Raw genomic sequence first — 22077 nt, 5'->3', positions numbered from 1 at the left:
CCGATGGGCGTGGCCTGCGGCCCCACCGGCTGGCGTTTTCCTTGCGGAGCGGAAAGCGACTTCATTTGCCCCGGAAGTGCAAGGGTTGGGGTCGTACAGGTGTGGATTCCGGCGGCGAGGCGGCTCTTTTCAAGATGCCGGGAGCCGCGGTTAGGGGCTCTGAGTTGTACGAGAGCATCGAGAGCTTCGTGGAGGCCCTGAAGCGGGACGGCGGGCGGCGCAGCTCCGAGGACATGGCTCGGGAGACCCTGGGGCTGCTGCGCCGGATCATCACCGACCACCGCTGGAGCAACGCAGGTAAGGCAGGTCTAGTTCTGTCGCGTTCCTCTACCGCGTATCTGACCCCGGTCCTCAAGCGGAGAGTCGCCCGGGCCTCATCGCGCAGGTGCCCTCTCTCTGTCTCCTTCGGTCTGCAGGGGAGCTGATGGAACTGATCCGCCGAGAAGGCCGGAGGATGACGGCTGCGCAGCCCTCAGAGACCACGGTGGGCAACATGGTGCGGAGGGTGCTCAGGATCATCCGGGAGGAGTATGGCAGGTCAGGATGTGGGCCTTTCTGCACAAGCCCCTCTCCCTGCTTGAAGCCTTTGGTGGAGCTGAGCAGCTCCTGTTATTTAAATGACTGCGTCTCCGCCCACCTCCTTGTTTGGCTCTTGTTGCCTCCCTAGACTCCATGGACGCAGCGATGAGAGCGATCAGCAGGAGTCCTTGCACAAACTCTTGACATCCGAAGGCCTGAGCGAGGATTTCAGCTCCCCTTATGCCCAACTCCAGTCCAACATCATTGAGGCAATTAATGAGCTTCTTGTGGAACTCGGTAAGAGTCCTGATCCCTGATGGACAGGACAGGTTACAGGCAGATGAGGGAAGAGAAGACCCGGGAAGTTGTTAATCGCAGAGAGAGGAGATAACCAGTCTGTGGTTCTCTGAACTTTGTCTTCCATCCCGATTAAAAGAAAGGGTTGGAACAGGTGGCAGGGCTAAGATAGCCCTCTCTGCCTTTCCTTACAGACCAGCCCTTTGTAGACTGCAGGTCCACTACTGCTGGGACTGTTAGGACAGAGCTTTATTTGCATTTTAAAGATGAACTCCCTAAAACCACAGATGACAGACTCTTCTTCCCTGAATTACCTCCTGAATTTTTATATGCACAAATGCACCACTGCCATTCCCATTGTCATTATGACCCAGGAGACCTGCGTAGATTCATTGCAGTCAGAGTTCCCCAAGGGAGGAAGAAGCTGGGTCTGTGTGTCTGGCCCTGCTACTTCCAAATTCCTCCCCTGTTTTTCTTCTGTGGCTTCCTTTTCAGGTGGGCATGTTGCGGCTACCTTTTAGAGGAGTTCTTTTAGTTCTTTTTACAGTTTCCCAAATTGGACCACTTTTTACCTGAATTTATTGTGTTCAAAATGGATTTTAAGGAGCTGGTGTCATTGGGGAAGGGTTGACTGAGAACTCGGGAAGTAGAAGGTCGCAGAGGAGCGGGACTTTTGAGAAAAGGTGACCTTCACATGAAGTCCCCTCACTCTGTGATTCCCATGTCTGCTACATGGGCCGTCTGTGAGAAGGGCACCTGTCTCTTTCCATGTTTTATCACGTTTGTCTTGTGTTGTGGCACGGCAGTTTCACATTTCCCTTGCCATACCGACTGTTTGCAGAAGGGACTACAGAGAATATTGCCGCCCAGGCTCTGGAGCACATCCACTCCAATGAGGTGATCATGACCATTGGCTTCTCCCGGACAGTAGAAGCCTTCCTCAAAGAGGCTGCCCGGAAGAGGAAATTCCATGTCATTGTGGCAGAATGTGCTCCTTTCTGTCAGGTAGGGGGACTGCTGCAGCTGCTAAGAAAAATGAAAAAGGAGGAGGAACTAAAGAAGTGATAGATGGGCTCCCATGCCACCTTTGAATTGATAAGTAAGACATTGAGAAGACAAAGGAAAGCATGAAGGGAATTTTCAAGTTGCTCAACCTTGTCAACATTCTTAAACATTGGCTTAGGAAGGTTAGGGGAAATGCTGGGTCAAAGAAAAGAAAGGCATTGGTTTCTCTTAGGAATCAAAAGAGTAAATTATCTTGGGGATGACTGATGCTTGGGCTGACCTCACTCAGTCTCTACATAAATAATAGGTCTCTAGAAAGGCAATATGTAAGGATGCAGGAGGTCGTAAAATAATGAGCCAGGAGCTATCCTGTCAGTGCTCCCTAATTACCCAAGCAAGCGGTATTTCCAGTTTTGTGGCTGCCCTAGTGCTCCTGTGGAAAATTCAACATTTATTGGCTTCTCCTGGGCTTCTCTGCAGCATGCCAGAGAATACCTGCCATGAGGAGAAAAAGAAATGAACTGTTGGCAGTTGTGTGTTGGCTGTGCTCAGTATTTGGAATTCTCCAGATCCAGTTCCACTGGAGGTGCCTTCCATTCTCTCTCACCTTCTCTGGAACATCAGGCCTTTCTTTCCTGTTGCAGGGTCATGAAATGGCAGTCAATTTGTCCAAAGCAGGTATCGAGACAACTGTCATGACTGATGCTGCCATTTTTGCTGTTATGTCAAGAGTCAACAAGGTGGGTGTATTTGGAGTTATGTTGAATTCATGAAGATTATACTTCCAAAATACTGATTTTTTTTTCTCCTTCCTATAATATCCATGAGAAGAGAAGAAAGCTTCTAGTGCCTTTTGAAAGTACATACTTGGGCTTTTTTAATATATTAACTGGATTTCTTTTCCCTTTACCTGTATCATTGTCCCTCACTTAGAATAGCTTCTTTTTGTTTTTGTTTTAAAGGCTTTATTTTTGGGGCACCGGGGTGGCTCATTCAGGGTCTGCCTTGGGCTCAGGTCATGATTCCAGGGTCCTGGGATTGAGCCCCACATCGGGCTCCCTGCTCCGCAGGAAGCCTGCTTCTCTTTCTCGTACTTCCCCGGCTTGTGTTCCCTCTCTCTTGGTCTGTCTCTCCCTCCCTCGCCCCATCCCCTCTCTGTCAAATAAATAAATAAATACATAAAATCTTTTTTTAAATAAATAAATAAATAAATAAAAATTTTGTTTTTTAAAGCAATCTCTACACCCAACATGGGGCTTGGACTCACATCCCTGAGATCAAGAGTTATATGCTCTACTGACTGAGCCAGCCAGCTGCCCCAAAAAGTTTCGTTTTGGTGAAAGCATTGAAGAGAATGAAATAGGTCTAAGCTAAGTGTGGCAGCTGCTAGGCATTGGGTAGAGGGTTCCTGCCTTCTGCTCAGAGAGCTTGACAGTAGTGGATTATGACTAGTAAGGCTCTTAGCTTCTCAGGAGTTGTGGCATATAGATTCCAGAAAAGGCAGGGCTAAGAGCAAGAGATAGTGCAGCTACCTATCACATACAATATTTATTCTTTCTTTGGGAAGCCACTCTTTTTTGTTTGTTTAAAGATTTTATTTATTTATTTGACAGATCACAAGCAGGCAGAGAGGCAGGCGGGGTGGGGGGTGTGGAGCAGAACCAGATGCGGGGCTCGATCCCAGGACCCTGGGGTTATAACCTGAGCCAAAGGCAGAGGCTTACTGCACTGAGCCACGCAGGTGCCCTGGGAAGCCACTCTTGAGCTAGAACATGTGGTCCTTAGCCTAGAATCCCTTTTCCTTGACTAGTGTGTGACCCTCACGATGTCAAAAGACTGAGGCCTGGGCCTTTAGCCTCTGGTGCCCAATGGTCCAGTTAAGGCTCTATCCCTAAGATGACTCACATTTTGCTTCCTGTTCCAAAGGTGATCATTGGCACAAAGACAATCCTGGCCAACGGTGCCCTGAGAGCTGTGACAGGAACTCACACTCTAGCACTGGCAGCAAAACACCATTCCACCCCACTCATCGTGTGTGCTCCCATGTTCAAGCTTTCTCCACAGGTATGTCTGTCTGTCTGTCTGTAGCCAACAGAGAAGGAGGCCAAAGGGTAGGCTTGAACTCTGGGCCTTCAACCTACTCACTCTGGGGCTTCTCTTTAGCTGCCTTTACTTAATGGATTAGACCCCTTAGAGGCTGGAAAAAGCCACAGAAGTCTTGAACGAGGAAAAAATATTGAGAGTTATAACTTGTCAACTTTGAGAAATCAAAATTGTAAGGTCAGGATGGGACCTTGTTAGGGAAGGCCCTTTGTTGACATTGCCACCATCACCGATCACGCTGATCATTTCTGAAAATGCCAAACAAGTTGAAACTCGGAACACGGAATCGGTTTTGTCATCGTTGGAGGGACTGTCCTCTGTAGCCTGAATATAAGCAGTATTACCAAGAGAAGAGCCATTTCATTAGTGATAGAAGCTGTTTGCTCTGAAATACTAATATATTTGCAGGTCTCTTTTTTAAATTGAGGTGAAATTCACATACAATTAACCATTTTTAAATGTACAGCTCAGGGATATTTACTACATTCACAGCACTGTGCAACTACCACTGTCTGGTTTAAAACATCATCATCTCAGAAAAACACCCTGTACCCATTATGTACATCATTTCAGAAAAACACCCCGTACCCAGTGATTCCTATTCTGCTTTCTGTCTCTGGCTTTGCCTGTTTGGGATAGTTCATATAAAAGAAGTCATAGAACATGTGCCTTTTGTTTCTGACTTCTTTCCCTTAGCATTATGTTTTCAAGGTTCCTAGCTATAGCACAGCACTTTCTGTGGCTGAATAATACTCTGTTGGGGGACATAATGCAATTTATTTATCTGTTCACCTGTTGGTGGGCAGTTGGGTTGTTCAACCTTTTGGCTTTTGTGAATAATGCTGCTGTAAGCATTGGTGTACAAGTCTCTGTGTGAACATACCTTTTTTTATTTCCCTTGGGTATATACTTAAAAGTGGAATTTGCTGGATCGATCTCGCTCCTTTTTTTTTTTTTTTTTAATTTTTTTCTTGTCTAGTTCCCTAATGAAGAAGATTCCTTTCATAAGTTTGTGGCTCCTGAAGAAGTCCTGCCTTTCACAGAAGGTACAGAAGGGTGTGTTTGTGTGTTTGTGTGTGTGTGTGTGTGTATGTACACGCACACATGTGTGCACATGTATAAGTTTTGGTCTTTTGCTTTTGTTTTGGTAGTCAGGGGATTCAATGCTGCCAGGTTGCACTTTTTATCATAATTCTTGTGGGGACTTCTCTTTAGCATCTTTGAGTGCAGGGGGGACCTCATCTAGTCCGTGTCCATTTTGTTCTGACACTCCTGTATTTGATTGTTGGGGCCATGGTGGTTGGATCATCCAGCATCGATGCGGTGTGGCTTTGCACATTGCTTGACACACGTGCAGCAACCCTGTGGGAAAATGTACTCATTCTCATTTGCTGTAGGGACTCATTTTGGTGGCATGGCTCCCAAAGGAAGCGTGGTCTAAAAGGCTCCTACTCTAAAACTTACCTATAACCTGGGTGCCTTTATGCGTTGGGATCCCTTTGACTTCTGAAGGCAGCAGCTGTGCTCTGTGAGCCTGCCACCTCCTCGACATGAGATGGCCTTAAGCGCCCTTAAACCATACCTGGGGTGCTAATTCTTAGAAGTTGAACAACTTCATCCATTTATTTACAGCTTTTCAAGGATTACTTGTATCTTTTGAATACCCACTATGTATCCAGCACTAATTTAGGTACTAAGGATATAACAAAGAACAACACAGATCGACCCTGCTCCCACAGAGCTCACATTCAGTTGCAGCAGACAGACAAGAATATGTCGGGTCATGGGCTATTTTGGGAAGAAAACAAATAGGCTGATGTGACGGGAAGTGGTAGGAGACTACCTTAGTGGGGGAGGGGTCTAAATGAGAGGCCCTTTCAGCTGGGTCTGGAATGAATGGAGCCCACCATGTAAAGATCAAGAAGAGTCTCCCAGGTGTTGGTGCAAAAGTCCTGAGCTGGGTCCAGGCTTAGCCAGTTGGAACAAGATGTTCATGTAGCTGGAGAGCAATGAGCACGAGGGAGAGTGGAATGAATTCTGATTAGTGTAGTTGCAATGGGGGAGGGGCCAGATCTTGAAAGCTACTCTCCCAAGATGGAATTTTATTTTAAGGGCTGTGGAAAGGCGTTGGAGAGTTTGAAGCAGGAGTGTCATGGTGTGAAGCCATCTCTTCTGGTGTGTACTTTGCAGAGTTTCCTTTTCTTGGGGTAGCACATATGCATGTGCTGTTGAGCCTAGAATCTGTGTGCTCATTCATGAGAGCAGGATCCTTGATTTTATCTTTAGCATATGTGATTGCCTTTCAGGGGACATTCTGGAGAAGGTCAGCGTTCACTGCCCTGTGTTTGACTACGTTCCCCCAGAGCTCATTACCCTCTTTATCTCCAACATTGGTGGGAATGCACCTTCCTACATCTATCGCCTGATGAGTGAACTCTACCATCCTGATGATCATGTTCTATGACCACCACCCATCCTAAGCAGAAGCTGCTTAGCCAAATACAGAATGGAGAGGGACTTCAGTGTGACTGCTGAAAACATCGTCCTTGTATTGGGGAGTGACCTGGAGTCAATCTGAAAAAAATACTATTTCTTGCCCTTTTAGTCATCCCAGAACAGGATGCACATTCAAGACTATCTCTTGCCTTTCTGATCTTAACAGGAGCAGCAGGGCTTGACATATAAATTTTGGAATCTCTTGGGGCTTCTGGCCGGCTCATTTGGTAGAGCATGTGACTCTTGATCTTGGGATTGTGAGTTTGAGTCCCACGTTGGGCATAGAGTTTACTTAAAATTTTTTTTGGTGGGGGAACCTCTTAACCTCCTAGTGACCTGGGGAGTCTAGAATTTAAGTTTCAGGAACTTAAACTTTCTGGTTCGGTGGGGTGTTAGAAGTAACACTGAAGACCTTGGTGGGATACAGGTTTTTGCTCAGAAATGGCTACCACACCTTTTCCTGGGCTGTGCCAATAAAAGCTTCTTGAAGATTCCTGAGTTAGTTTATTTATTGTTCTGCTCTGATTGAACAGCCTGAAGCAGGAGCGGCAGAGCCCTTTTTGTGCTTTCAGAGGGCTGTAGTTAGAGGGAACTGGCTAAAACAGAATGCAAAAGTATTTACAGTTTCCTTCCTAATTCACTGGGAGTGGTCCCAAACAACTTGTTAGTAATGTAAGACAGTGGTTCCAAAACCTTTTTAATCATCAGAATCATCTGGGAGCTTAAAAAAATGTACCATCTTGGGTTCTAACCCAGACCCATTTTATCGGATATTTGGAATGGCACCTGGGAATCTGCTTAAAGCAAGTGAGACATACTGTGGAACATTATGTATACATTGGAGTAGAGATTTCAAAAGGGTGGCTTAAAGACGATTTGTCTTGTTCATTCTGTATTTAATTTGAATTAGTTACCAATATTTAAAAATGAAAAAAAAAAAAAAAGAAGAAGAAGAAAAATGTGGAGGTTGCACATTAAACAAATTCAGATTTCTTGCTTCCCTTGAAAACAAGCTTTGGCAATTCTGGGCCCAGTTTCCAAAGTGGTAGCAGCTGGCTGTAGCTGGGCTGCTTCTGACTCCATTAAAATGGAAAACCCTGTTCTGCAGTCCCATCCATTTAACGCATTTACATTACCTGCCTAACCCCTATAGGCATTTGCTTTGTGAACCTTGTGTTAAAAAGAATGGGACAGGGGTGCCTGGGTGGCTCAGTGGGTTAAAGCCTCTGCCTTGGGCTCAGGTCAGGATCTGAGGTCCTGGGATTGAGCCCCGCATCGGGCTCTCTGCTCAACAGGGAGCCTGCTCCCCGCGCCCCCCCCACCCCCTGCCTGCCTCTCTGCCTACTTGTGATTGCTCTCTGTCAAGTAAATAAGTAAAATTTTTATTTTTAAAAAAATGGGACAGATTTGTAAGGAGGTCCATTTAATACTGTTAATTAAAAATAAGCTAGGAAAAAGTCAAGCTGCAGAGCCATATGCATAATACGACTTCATTAAAACAAAACTGTGTACATGCAGTAGGATAAAAGTCTGAAAGAAGGGGCTCATGGGTATCTCAGTCAGTTGAGCATCCAACTCTTGGTTTAGGTTCAGGTTGCGATCTCTGGGTCCTGGGATTGAGCCCAGCATCAGGCTTCCTGCTCAGCAGGGAGTCTGCTTCTCTCTCTCTATGCCCCTCCCCACAGCTTGCTCTCCCTCTCAAATAAGTAAAATCTTTTTTTAAAAAAAAAAGGGAAAAAGAGTCTCCCCAGGTAATCCAGAGGATCTGCCATGCGTGGGAACCACTGGTCCAGAGCAGAGGTTAAGGCAGACAAGTGTGCTGAGGAACCCCGGGATACTGGTCACAGGCCAGCTTCCTGTCTCCTGCGGCATCCTCTGTGGGGTGGAGGGAGGGAACACCCCAAGGGATTTTAACAGGTGATTTGACAACCACACTTTGGTAAAGAATGGCCAGAGGTAGGCTATGAGGGAAAGGTCTCTACTGATTGACCTTAACTTGAGGTATATCTTTGCCTGAAGGCCTTTGTCTTCCCTGAAAGAGGGTAAAAGCGAGATTGAAGAGGGTCTGAAAGACAGACCTAAAGGCTCTATGACTCAGAAGAGCCTGACTCACTCAGGCCTCAGTCTGTCAATTATTTCTTAAAGCATCTAAGACCCCGCGCTTTCTCAGTGAAGTGGCTTGTAGCTACCAATTATGAGCAATTGTCTCCTCTGAAGGCACCAATCCTAACAGCAATTCACTTGGGTACAACTGTGTGGTCTGGAGTAAAAGAAACAGTGAGTCAAGGAACTTAAATCTGTTTCTGGCTCCAAAAATGCTTTATGATACTTGTCCTTTGTGCATCTTAGTCTCTGGATCTAAAATTAGCACCCACATTCTTCCCAGGCATAAGTGAGATGGATGAAGGTTACAAGGGTAGAGACTGTCTCGTTTTGGTCAACTCTTAAAGTTCCTGGGACAGAAGAATACATGTGTATTCTTTAAGCTCTTTAGGACCTCAATTAAGCAAATCCCACAAAGCTATTTATAGGCCTCATTTTTCTATTTCCTTCTGTCCCTTTTCCTGTTTGAGGAAGAGTAAATATTGGAACCCGAGAGCCTGATCTGAACAGGGAGAGACAGGGGTTCTGTGTTAACTTCCTACCTATAGGCCTTTGTGTCTGCCTCCCGCCCCTGCTTTTGCAGGCAGAACCTGGAAACTAAGGTCAAAAACTTGTAGCTTTAGCTTGAAGAGAATTAATAGAAAGAGGACTCCATGGATGTAAAAGTCCTCCTGAATATGCTAAATAAACCAAGTTAGAGAGTTACTCAATACAGTTTGTAAAGACACTTTTCCCACGGTTTATATCTTCCAGTTTGGGCGGAGGGCAGGAAAGGCACAATTCTTGGAACTCAAATAAGGAACAGAAATTCCTAATTTAGTCTCAGAAGAGAAGTCTTTGAAAAATACTCCACCAAGGAAAACTTCAGCGTAAAATGATACCCTAAAGAAATACATGCTAGTACCCGTAGGATCATACGTTTCACAGATGTGCTTTGAAACCATTTCTCAAAGCAATCCATCGTATCAGTCTTCGGGGTAATGAAGGCTGCCAGTCCTGCGGTTGTCATCGAGCTACGTGACTCTAACACCACATATGTAGAACTCAGCACATCAGAACCGTTTTGACATAAAGATAGTACCAGATAGTGACGTAATTACTATAAAGGCCCCATACTACCCACCTGTGCTCGCAAAACTCCTTCTGCAGGCACGCACCTCTTTTGGACACAAAGGAGCTATTCTGAAATGTGGTTTGGAAGTGTTTTATATCTGGCCTACTTTGCTTTGAATTATTCTTTCACTCACCAAACAGCTGTTCCAGGTTATTGTGCAATGGCTAAGCAATTATTAATAAAGAGCTTATAGTCTAAGCTTTAGTCTTCTGCACGACACTCACACAACGGAGCGCCGCCTTTGAGCCTAACCACACAACTGTGATTGCCTGATGTTTATATTAAATACTGAGCTGAAGAGAAGGAGCCTTTCAGGAGTGTTTTTTCAGGCCTGTTACATTTAGAATAAAGACCTATCTTGAGAAGGAGGAAGCTACTTGAAAACTTGAAAAGATTCCTAAAATTCATAAATTATATGTAAAATTCTGCGGTTTACTATAAAAGAGACACGACAAAGTACCATGAATAGAGGCGACACTAACAGCAGTAGCGAACTCCGACTCCGGACCATCTTTTTTTTTCCTTTTGGGGGTGGGGAGGTGGATAGGCAACCACCAATGCATACTCCCTGCTTTTGCAGTAAATAAGATTAAGTTGTTTAGTCGGGCAAGTTGTAAGAGTAAAGTTGGACCAGATCTAGCTTCTTCACACTGCTGCTGGAGTCACGCTAGTTTGCAGGCTCCACAGATGCTCAAATCCCCTGGACCGGGATCAGGTTGCCTGCATTTTATCAGATGTTTCTGAGCACAAAACGCTCTATGACAAACGGGAAGGGGGTGAAAATGATCCAACGGACTGAAAAATCCCAAGCCAGAGAAGAGCCTCTTTTTTCTTTATATCCCCACAAATTCTGATACATGTACAAGGGACTCACACATTTAGTTACTAAATGATAAGTGGAGAAGAGAAGGAAGGGTTTAATTGGCAAAGATTATCTAGATTTTCGGTGCCCCAAACTTCCTTCTTCTCTTGAGTCCACCTTGCTGCTGTCTTCCTGTCGATACGAGAAAGGGCGAAAGGGCATGATAGCTAACGGCAAACATAGTGAGTGGTCAGTTCGCTAACCTGCTTGCGTAAAGGTTTCCCTGGAATGGGATGGCACTTCCGGTCGAGGACTGGAAGAGTCCGGCTCTTTGTGCCAGAAACTGCTCTTCCTGCTTCATTCGGATATGCCGACGGATATGCCACGGCGGGCTCCCTCTTGAGGCTTCAGCCCAGCACGGTTGTCAGTGCTCTCTAGGAACCGATGGGCTGCATCTGTTCTCACCACGCATGGTTTCCTCAGCCCCCTACACATCTCTAGAACTCGGTCTTGGGCCCCCCTCCTGCTCTGCCCCTGTTTCAGCTGCCTTGTTTTTGTTTTTTTTTTTTTTTTCACTGTTAGGTTCAGATCCTATCTGTTCATTTGTGCCTGACCTTTTCTTTCCTTGCTCTGATATGTGATTGCTAGAACATCCCCATTCTCAACTGCTCATGGAATTCTGGATCCCCAGCTAGGTTCTGGATCTTTCCCTAGCCTTCTCTCCAGTCCCTCCCCTCCCTTCTAGCCTACACTCTAAGTTTTGCCCTAAGCTTTTCCTATACTAGCTCTTTCTACCATCTATAGCCTTAATTTCTGACAGAACCATTATCTCCTCTTATCCTAGTAAAAGTGACATAGCTGGAACTCAGTGAACCCTAAGCCTGGAGGAAGTTACCGTGTTCAATCATCAGTTTCCTTGTCCTCTCTCTGACCAAAGTTAAGCTTTCTGCAGGCATGTACCCTTATTGCTCAACATAACTGTGATGAATGTTCCCAAAAAAGGAACCCTGGAGGGTGACTTCATTGCACATGGCATCTGTCAAGTTTTACTCTGAAGTTAATGAAGTCTCCACCAGCCAGACTCTAATAAAGTTGAAATTGACAAACTGGTTAAGTCCCTCACAAATTAGAAATAAATGGGCAGCATGGGTTAACAATGGGAAAGAGTGTGCCATGTGAAGCCACATAGATCTGGGTCTGAATTCTGACTCTCTTAAAAGAGGAAACTTCTCTGAGGCTTAGCAGTCTCACTCTAAGAGAGACACTAGCTTGCTAACAGAACTGTTGTAAAGACTAGAAATAATGTACACAAAGTTGGGTATATAGTAGGCCTTAATAAATGGTAACATTTATTCTTGTTAGTGGAGCCAGAAAACTTGTTTACCATTCTCAGCTTTACTACTTACTACCTGTGTGATCTTAAACATATCACTTAATGTATTTCAGCTTTCATAAAGTGAGAAGTATAACACCATCTCATCTCATGGGTTGCCAAGAAACTCAAATAACGTCTGCAAAAATTATTTTATAAATCTTAAAGCACCATGAAGGTGATAATGATTACTATCATGTGTTAGAAAATTAAATATATCTATGCTCTATGCAGGTAAGTTAAAAACAGAACAGGGGCACCTGGGTGGCTCAGTCATTAAGCATCTGCCTTCAGCTCAGGTCACAATCCCAGGGTTCTGGGACTAAGACCTGCATCAGGCTCCCTGCTTGGCAGGAAGCCTGCTTCTCCCTCTCCCACTCCCCCTGCTAGTGTTCCCTCTCTCAGTATATCTCTCTGTCAAATAAATAAATAAAAATTAAAAGAAAAAGAAAGAACAAAATCCTAAAAGGCAACAAAAGTAATGTTAGATATTTTTGGCTAATAGGTTGGTTTTATGCTGATGTATGCAACTGAGTTTATAAATTATTAAAATAGGGTAATTATCTCTTCCATTATTTGAGTAGGCTAGCCAGGAAGACTAGTTACATAATTTATGGATAACTTTTTCTAATCCTCTGCTATTCTGAAAAAACAAAAACAAAAACATGTGGTTTGGGATTATAGCAAAACATTTTGAAACTGTACACCATCATCCTAATATAAGGGGTATCATAATACTTATTTTAATACCACACATTGGTCTAACCTAAAAAAGTTTTTAAACTCCCAGGACAGCTGGCCTCTGTATAGCTCTGGAGAGTGGAGGCTGAGGTCCTGAGGCCACAGCACCCCACTGGGCCTGCAGGCAGAGTCCCTGAGAGCCTTGCAAATCCCCTGAAAACACCCTCCTTTCTAAGGTCAGGTCTCCCAGTCTATGAAACCGTTTATATGTATTTAGAAGAATAAAGACCATTTTTAGACAGTGGTGCCTATTCTTCAGGGTTCCGATTACGTAATTCTACAAGGATCCCCTTGAAAACCAGTGAAAGCTTTTCCTGAACCTTCTCTGAGACACACACTAATGAATGCAATACTTCATTGCTCCTGTAAGATTCACTGCAGGGCTACTGGTGAACAAACTTTTCTTCCATGAGCACAAATTTGTTTCCTGTATTAAAAAAGAGAAAAATCATTCCACTGATACAAAGGCCAATTTAAGCAAGCTGCAAAATACAAAAGTGGAAATTCTCACTGCAACGTCTTTCTCATTGTACAGTATCCGAGTCGCAATAAACATTGCCAGCTGGTTTTGTGCTTTTCTTTTTGTCCTTCTATAAAGCTTTAGTCTATTGAATCTTATTAACCAGAAATCAAACCTTTTAAAAAGGTAGAGGAAATACAGCTTAAGGGTGGCATAACAAGCATTTGTGCAAAGATCAGTTCTGGTCCCAAGTGAAATTATGAGGTCATTAGATAGGCATACTGTAATAAAACTGAGATAGGACTTGAAAGGGACCAAAAGAACCACTGTCTCCTGAAAAAATGCAGAGAACATACCTGGTTAGGTTGAAAGAATGAATGCTGCATTTTGATATGGAAATTGCTTTCACATAAAGAGAGATATTTTTAAAATACCCCCCCCAAAAAAAACACGTTCATAGTACTCTCACCATTTTGCCAATTGGGATATGGACAGTATCAGACTCTGAATGAGATTTTAAAGAGGCAATAAGACAAAAAACCAGGACGGGACTTCAGATTTTCTCTACTCTAGCCTTGTCCTTGTTTCTCTCTACCAATAGTTTTTAATCCCTAAAATAATCTAACTATAGGCCTGATGGAAGACGGACTGCACGGGATGTTTTTATTGAGTGTAGAGAAGCTCTTTAAGTCTGAGATTTAGAATGTAAAGCCAGCAGCAGCAGGAAGTGAAGAAGATTGGGAGGTGGGGGGCGGGGGGGGGGGACCAATGGAGCGTGGCTATGGGCTCTGTAGGAAGGCAGACTGGATCCTGGGGAGTTCAACATCAGGCAAATCACATCAATGCCAACTGTGAGGCTGGAAAAAATCGCAAAACAGAACCAAGCCACTTCCACCACCCTCCCCAAAAAAAACCCCACAAATGAACCAATTAATCATTAAATTTTATCTTTAAATAAGTTATAAAAAGTAGATATTATAGGGCAACCTCCTGTGTCCAGGTCTACAGGGACACAGCCTTTAGCTTTAGCTGGAGGGCTCATCTGCTCAAGACTGGGCCGTCATGTTGCCTGGGGGCATGGGCCGACTCTGGCCTCTGCTGGTACCTGCAGCTCATGCTCTCTGCTCAAGGGCATAGAGTTAGCGTCCCTTTGGTTTCTTATAGATAAGTAGTTCTGTTCTCACGGTGGCTCACAAGGAGGCATGGATGCCTCCAGGCTTTGCCTTGCATCATCACATCTTTCTGCTTTTCCAAAGCGGTACCAGGCCTGGGCCATTTTGCGAAGTTTAGCGAGATTGGGTTTAATCTGTGGGAAGAAACAGAATAACTCCCATATGTATCACAAAAAGCCAAGGAGCATATAAAAATTTCCTAATCATGGTTATTCCAGTCTGTTTAGATTTCTAATTTCTGGATTCAGGAAAGAGGAGAGATTTCCTTAGGATAAGTGGGACTACAAACTCTAACTAGATTCTCATCTCTTCAGGAATGAGGACAAAACCTTTTTTCACTGTCATGTGAAACAGTAAGTTTAATGGAGTAAAGTCTACTGGATGTATCAGAAAACAAAAGTACTGGAAAACTCCATGTAAGGAAGACTCTCTAGCCCTTACAAGAGAGGCAAGCAAAAGAAGAGATTTTGGAAAGCAGCAACGTGGACATTCCTATTATGCTCTCATGTTCTGTTTCATTTAAGATTATAGTGAGAACAGAAAATGTTCTTTAATTTAAACCACTCTGGGGCTTTATTGCATTACCCACATCATTGTTCCCGGGTTGTTGAGTAATCAAGGCCAAATCATAATGTGAAAATCTCTTAAGCTTGGTTTCTTGCCTAATGATCCCCAAATCATAACTCTAGAGATCCTCAGAGATGGCTACCATTTCCAGCAAGGGCCCCACTTACAGCACATACCATCAACCAAGTGGCTGTTTATAGACTGTATTTACTAGCAGGGGATTTGCTGTGTTTCTAACAACTTTCTGGAGCCCCACAGCAAACTTCTACATTTTTTCAAACCGAGAGCCAGGAGACAACAGATGTTCAGGCTATGTTAGTCTGAACATGTGTGAAGCTTATACAATACAAAGGCATCATGTGTGTAATCTGACAGTGTAGCCTAGGCTCCGTGTCGAATTTGAAGTAGAAGATGAAATGGTGAGATTGTATATAAATAAACTTTCAATGCATACTTTATAAAATTCTGGTATTTTGGAAAGGATTAAGGTAGATTACATTTGGCTAATAGGAGCTAGACTGGAAAGAGAAGATAAACTTTGCTCCCCCCTCTCCTATCGGTCATCACTGTACCTGTCTTTCCTGTTCCAAGTGCTCTATGTCAGCCAGCGGCAGCATAGAAGGCCTCCCATGAGCACACTGGAATGGCAGCTGGCACCGGGACAGGCCTTCAATAAGGCGACAGCTCTCCTCTGGGCTCAGCCCATCATTAAACTTAATGGCCCCTAAACGAAAGACAGAAACAAGAAGGTTATGGTGTGTATAGTGGGAAACCAATCCTGACCCTGGGCCAGAGCCAAATATCTGGGAAAGTAAAAGTTTCTTAGACTTTTTCATGTGACTTTAAGACTACCTGAAATTGGCACTTACTGACCGTGGATGAAACTAAGGCTTCAGGACCAACCTGAAGTCTCAGCTTTTCCCTATGGAATCGCTGCCTTTCTAATCCCTCTAGGAGGCATTCCTTAACTTGTTAGGATTTTACTTTCTAAGTTTTCCTCAAGAGGCAAGGGCAATATTTTTACAGTCTGTGAAACTGAGGTCATCTTTTAGACAATCTATCACCAAGATCTCTGATTATTCCCTACAATGTCCATTTTATTTGCTTTTTTCTATTTCCGTAATCATCTTCCTGGTCTAAACTCTCATGTGGCCAGAACCTGCCTTTATGCATACATTAATTCTCTACAAGTATACAAACACTTGTAAGTATATACTTTGTAGCAGGACCTCTGCCAGGCAGTGAATGAGACGGTCTCTGCCCTCACAGGCTTATGATCTAATGGGTCTAACAGGTGAGAGACAAACATTAAACAAATAATTATACAATACAATAATTATACAATTATGTAATAGTCATAAATTTTTTGTAGGCCTCTGCTCTTTCTTACCAGCCTAATTTCTTGGTGTCCTTGGTATTCTCTGCTGCTCCTCATATAACTAATCTGTTTCTGCCTTTCGGTCTGTGCACGGGCCATTTCTACCTCTTGTGGTAAACTTTCCCTTCTATCCTAGGAATCCACATCCCTCAGCTCATTCAAAGCTTGACTCAAAATCCATCTCCTCCACGAGTTACTCCTCTACTCATATATGTCAGTCAGAATTATGGTCAAATGTATGTGTTGGTATTTTGGTTTGTAAAAGCAATTTTTTAGTGTTCACTTTTAATGTATACACTTTCTTGATCCAAACTGTACCCTCCAAGAAGTGAGTAGTAACTGTGCCTTCTACTTCTTTCCTAATGGTCATACCCTGCCAGTGCTTAGCATATAGAAGCACTCACTAGCTGGTGTGCTGAGTCTTACCATGGCAGGCTTGGGATGCCAACACCTTCTGGACGGTTAGTGGCAAAGTCCCCTGGATGGCTCCTGTGGTCTGGAGTAGCTAAAGCATAAACACATTCTTCATTAATGGGAAAGGGAAATGGGACAACAGAGCCTTTGTGTGTAGGGTCTCTGTGTGAAACCCCAAAATAAGAGAAAGGCTTACCTCCACTTGTTCTCGAATAAATTCCTACAAAGCAGAAAGGAAAACAGGCATTACTCTGTTTTAATTGTCTTTTTAAATCCTTTTATAGTTTAAAAATACACCCCCTAAACAAGAGAGAGTTCCAGCAGTATAGCACTTAGGTGCAAGTAATTTTTTTGTTGTGAGGCATTTTGAGTCTGAAAATACCAAGACAATTTAATAGAACTCCTACTGACTAGAGAATATATTTAGCTACTGAAACCTCCTCCAGAGATAGCTCATAACTCAGGAGGTTATGTAACTGCTGAGAGCAGCCTTGATGATTCAACTGAGTCTTAAGTATCAGGGAGACTTCTCACTAAAAGGCTGTTTGTATTCATGATCTTAGCCAAAACAAGTGTAATATTACACACAAACGGAATAAATACACCGTGGTCATCAACACAACTGGGCAATGAGTCTGACATGCACTTAGATATATCGTGAACATAAGTAGTCACTTCAGTTCCCACAGGCTTTTTTTTTTTTTTTCTTTTTTTTTTGACAATTCCCTTCAGGTCAAAAAGCTTATTTTCTGAGGCAATTTGTTCAGAAGTTTCTCCTCACTAGCATACCTCTGTCCCTTGGGTAGCCTTTTCAATAGTTACCCCTGCAGATGTTAATATTTACAAAAGGACTTCAAAGAAATTTAAAGCAGACACTATTTTTCATGCTACCGATCTATTTAACCTCTAGAGATTAAAAAAACTCTTCTGAGATAAGGTGTATTTAATAATTTCTTTGAGAAAACAAAAGATTTTTTCACTCTTAGAACTGGTGATGTATAAATCACCTTCCTAAGAGTACAACATGATAGATCTTAAATCAGACTCAGAAAATGCTCCCTCTCTCCTCATATGTACTCTAGTCCACCATGCTCGTAAATAAGCACAGTTAGCAAGAGCTAGGGGGTAGATACCATGTACTTTTCAAAAGCCATGTACTTCTCCAAACAAACCTACACAGAAAGATGTCTCACAATACCTGACCCACTAACAGAGCTCAATGTGGACAGTGATCAAACCTAAACTCTTCACCATTTTCTCTTGTGCTTGTTCATCTGGGACTTGTGAAATACCATTTTTTTAAGCCTGATAAGGGGGAGACAGATCATATTCTCTGTTCATTTCACATTTCAGTAGTTCGATTAAAGCTAGATAATTTAAATAATATTTTAAAAAGCTCATTCATCAGGCTAGAGGACAGAACTTGATAGAAAATACTCATGAGGGGGCGCCTGGGTGGCTCAGTGGGTTAAAGCCCCTGCCTTTGGCTCAGGTCATGATCTCAAGGTCTTGGGATAGAGCCCGATGCCGGGCTCGATCAGTGGGGAGACTGCTTCTCCCTCTCTCTCTACCTTCCTCTCTGCCTACTTGTGATCCCTCTCTCTCTGTCAAATAAATAAATAAAACCTTTAAAAAAAAAAAAAAGAAAAGAAAGAAAGAAAATACTCATGAGCTTTCAACTGTTAAGATCCAAGTAGCTATCTCCTTTTTAAGATACCAAAACTGTTCCAGCTTCTTCCAGAATCAACAAAATCTTTCCTGATCAGTGTGACTTAACATAGTCAAGATTTTCTGAAGCCATAAGTTTTATTTCAATTTGAAGTAAACTCCTTACCAGTAGTCTTTGAAGTCACTTTGGGAAAAGTTTTTATTATAATTTTCTGGTTAAATACTTAGGGATTGAATTACAACAAAAGATTCTAACAGATCCTATCTTTTGGATTTAAGACAGTTAGGAGGAGGAGCCTTGGAGAACAAGGCTGTGTTGGGAAACGGAGGACTGATGAAAGCAAAGCAAAGGTTGTCTGATCAAAGGGCAATTTTTTTTTTTAAAGATTTTATTTATTTATCAGAGAGAGAGGGGGAGAGAGTGAGCACAGGCAGACAGAATGGCAGGCAGAGGCAGAGGGAGAAGCAGGCTCCCTGCTGAGCAAGGAGCTTGATGTGGGACTCGATCCCAGGACGCCGGGATCATGACCTGAGCCGAAGGCAGTTGCTTAACCAACTGAGCCACCCAGGCGTCCCTCAAAGGGCAATTTTGGAAGGGCTAAACTCATGGTAATCCAAAAGCTGGTGCTATTAACTGCCTCTTCCTTTCAAATGTCTTCTCATCCTTAGCCTACAGACATGCGTACGTCTCCCATCTGAAAACAATCAAAAGTCTTTCCTCAACCCTGTGTCCTGACCACCTGGTCCTTCAGACCACTCCTAACCTTTAGCTATCACCCTCTCTCTCTTCTCCAGCATGCGGCCAAAGATCTTGAAAGAGCAGTCTACTCAGTTCCACCTCCTCTTCCCATCTAGACCCATAAAAATCTGGCGTCGGCACCTCCACTCCCAGGAACAGACTCCACCACGGCACCACTGTTCTCATGATTGCAAACCCAACTTTTCAAGCTTTATGGCTATTGCTGACCACTTCCTTCTTGCTTAAAACTTCCACTGGCTTTAGCGATATTACTTTTTCCTGATTTTCTTCCTCTCAATCTGGCCAAAATATTTTCAATCATCCTTTCTGGTTTCTTCTTTTCAGCAGTACCTTTCCAGACCTTTGCCAAGACATATGCCCCTTGAAAGCTGGTGTTCCATCAACTCCACCCTTTGCTCTCCTCTTTTTATACTTCTGCTAGACCCTTCTCCAGCTTCTGATATTATCAAAATATATACACTGTTAACTCCCAGATAGGTACATAGAGCCCAGGCTTCTTTCCCAAGCACTAGATCTGTATGTCTGCCTATCCATTAGACACCTCCACTTGAAGGCACATTCAATGCTTCTAAACCTAGCTCATAATCCAGCTCCCCAGGCAGGTGTACCCCTCCTCCTCTACTTCCTTCTTCTGGCAATGGCACCACCATCCTTCCAGTCATCCAAGCTAGAACCTTCAGAATCCTATCTTATCTTTTCTCCTTTATCCCTTTTATAATTCCTATTGCTCAGGTCCTCTTGATTCTACCTTCCAACTTATGTTTCAAATATATCCCTCCTCTCCATTCCCAATGCTATGACTTAGGCCCTCATCCTCTCCTATTTGAATGAGAGCAATAGTTTTTCAACTGCTCTCCCTGCCTCAAACTTTTCCTGTACAATCTATCACATAATTTATCTGCCAAATCAATCTTCTAATTCTTTTAAAATTTTTAAATATGACTAAGGTAATTTAGGTCTCTTAAAAAATGGTAGACTGGGTTCATGTGGATTTGCCTGTGCTCCAAACAGAAAGACTTAGAGATAAATAAGGAGTAGAAACCACAATGAAGAAAGTAGAAACCACAATGAAAACCACAACTGAAAAAAGAACAGATAGATTTGAGAAGGAACCTAATCATAATTCTGAAAGTAAAATAATAGTCACTGAAATAAACTCAGTGGATCAGTTAAACATCTGATTAAACAGTAAATGAAGAGAGAATTTAGTTCACTAGATGATAAATGAGGGAATTGCCCAGAATGTATCATAAAGAGGTAAGACAATAGGAAATATGACTGATACGTTAAACAGGTAAGGTCCAGTAGGCATCTGACAGGATTTCTAGGAGATAAGAGAGAATGACGGAAGAAGCAGTGCTTGAAGTGATAATAACTGCATATTTTCCACAGGGAAAATATGATGAATCTCAAGAAGGAAATGGAAACAAGGCATATCATAGTGAAATGGCGGAACACCAAAGGCAAAGAGAAAATCTTAGAAGCCACCAGAGATAAAATCACATTACCTACAAAGTACTGATAACTAGGTAGACAATGGACTCCATTGGCATACAGAATGTCAAAGTAATGGAAAGTTCTCAAAACACTGAGGGATAACAATATGGAATTTTGTTTTTAGCTAGACAATCATGCAAGCGTGAAGGCAAAATAAAGACATTTTCAAAGACAGTTTATCATTTATAGACTCTTAATAAAAGAACTTTAAAAGATTTTGGTAAAAAGAAAGCTGAACATGGAATGAACAGTCGGATTCAAGGAGTAACAGTGAACAAAGACTGTGGTAAATGTTTTGGTTATCTAAGTAAATACTGGCTAACCGCATGCAGAAAAATGAAACTGGACCATTTCCTTACACCACACACAAAAATAGACTCAAAATGAATGAAAGACCTCAATGTGAGACAGGAATCCATCAAAATCCTTGAGGAGAACACAGGCAGCAACCTCTTCGGCCTCAGTCACAGCAACTTCTTGCCAGACACGTCTCCAAAGGCAAGGGAAACAAAGGCAAAAATGAACTATTGGGACTTCATCAAGATAAAAAGCTTTTGCACAACAAAGGAAACAGACAAAAGCAAAAGACAACTGACAGAATGGGAGAAGATATTCGCAAATGTCTTATCAGATAAAGGGCTAGTATCCAAAATCTATAAGGAACTTATCAAACTCAACACCCAAAGAACAAATATTCAATCAGGGTACTGGAACAGACATTTCCCCAAAGAAGACATACAAATGGTCAAAAGACACATGAAAAAATGCTCAAAATAATTTGACATCAGGGAAATACAAATCAAAACCATGATAAGATATCATCTCACACCAGTCAGAATGGCTAGAAGTAACTCAGGAAACAAAAGATGTTGGCGGGTACGTAGAGGAAAGGGAAACCCTCTTACATTGCTGGTGGGAATGCAAGCTGGTGCAGCCACTCTGGAAAACAGTATGGAGGTTCCTCAAAAAGTTAAAAATAGAGCTACCTTACGACTCAGCTTTTGCACTACTAGATATTTACCACAAGATACAAATGTAGTGATCTGAAGAGGCACCTGCACCCCAATGTTTATAGCTGCGAAGTCCACAACAGCCAAAGTATGTAAAGTGCCCAGATGTCTATTAATAGATGAATGGATAAAGAAGATGTGGTATATATATAAAATGGAATATTACTCGACCATCAAAAGAATGAAATCTTGCCACTGCCAATGATGTAGATGGACCTAAAGGATAGTATTATGCTAAGAAAAATAAGTCAACAGAGAAAGACAATTATTTCCCTCATGTGTGTAATCTAAGAAACAAAACAGAGAAGCATAGGGGAAGGAAGGGAAAAATAAAACAAGATGAAATCCAAGAGGAAGACAAACCATAAGAGACTCTTAAACAAAAGAAATAAACTGAGGGTTGTTGGAGGGAACAGGGGTTTGGTGGATGGGGTTACTGGGTGATGGGTATTAAGGAGGGGACATGATGTAATGAGAACTGGGTATTATATAAGACTGATGAATCACTGAACTCTACCTCTGAAACTAATAATACACTAAATGTTAATTAAATTTAAACTTAAAAAATAAAATAAACATTGACTATAAAATTAATGACT

At 42.7% G+C, this 22077-nt stretch overlaps 2 protein-coding genes across 7 annotated transcripts in view; one reads left to right on the top strand and one right to left on the bottom strand.

The window, feature by feature from the left end:
• The first annotated feature begins 29 nt into the window (after positions 1 to 29).
• EIF2B2 (eukaryotic translation initiation factor 2B subunit beta) lies at positions 30 to 20855 on the top strand. Of its 2 annotated transcripts, none has more exons than XM_013058500.2 (8): positions 30 to 297; positions 417 to 537; positions 668 to 816; positions 1658 to 1821; positions 2466 to 2561; positions 3748 to 3885; positions 4904 to 4970; positions 20364 to 20855. In XM_013058500.2, the coding sequence occupies exons 1-8, from the start codon at positions 135 to 137 to the stop codon at positions 20372 to 20374; spliced, it is 909 nt and encodes a 302-aa protein (XP_012913954.1). In that variant the 5' UTR covers positions 30 to 134; the 3' UTR covers positions 20375 to 20855. The 2 variants fall into 2 exon arrangements, with proteins under 2 accessions (XP_012913954.1, XP_004739307.1); XM_004739250.3 differs by lacking the exon at positions 20364 to 20855 and adding an exon at positions 6231 to 6911 and having other exon boundaries at positions 33 to 297.
• Positions 13937 to 22077, bottom strand: part of MLH3 (mutL homolog 3) — a 29213-nt gene continuing 21072 nt past the window's right edge. For 4 of the 5 annotated variants that reach the window (XM_004739243.3, XM_004739245.3, XM_004739247.3 and 1 more), the window contains 4 exons: positions 16740 to 16763; positions 16556 to 16634; positions 15324 to 15475; positions 13937 to 14318 (listed from right to left, as the gene is read on the bottom strand). In XM_004739243.3, the coding sequence (XP_004739300.1) occupies positions 14193 to 14318; positions 15324 to 15475; positions 16556 to 16634; positions 16740 to 16763 (381 nt within the window). In that variant the 3' untranslated portion in view covers positions 13937 to 14192. Of the gene's footprint in view, positions 14319 to 15323; positions 15476 to 16555; positions 16635 to 16739; positions 16764 to 22077 lie in introns of those variants that run through there. The other variant, XR_006604385.1, reaches the window with a different exon arrangement.

Source organism: Mustela putorius, unplaced genomic scaffold, assembly GCF_011764305.1.
Source record: "Mustela putorius furo isolate JIRA1106 unplaced genomic scaffold, ASM1176430v1.1 tig00000129_pilon_pilon_pilon, whole genome shotgun sequence".
NCBI classification, from domain to species: domain Eukaryota; kingdom Metazoa; phylum Chordata; class Mammalia; order Carnivora; family Mustelidae; genus Mustela; species Mustela putorius.
Note: the sequence above shows the minus strand (reverse complement) of the source record. Positions and strands in the feature narration are given on the sequence as shown.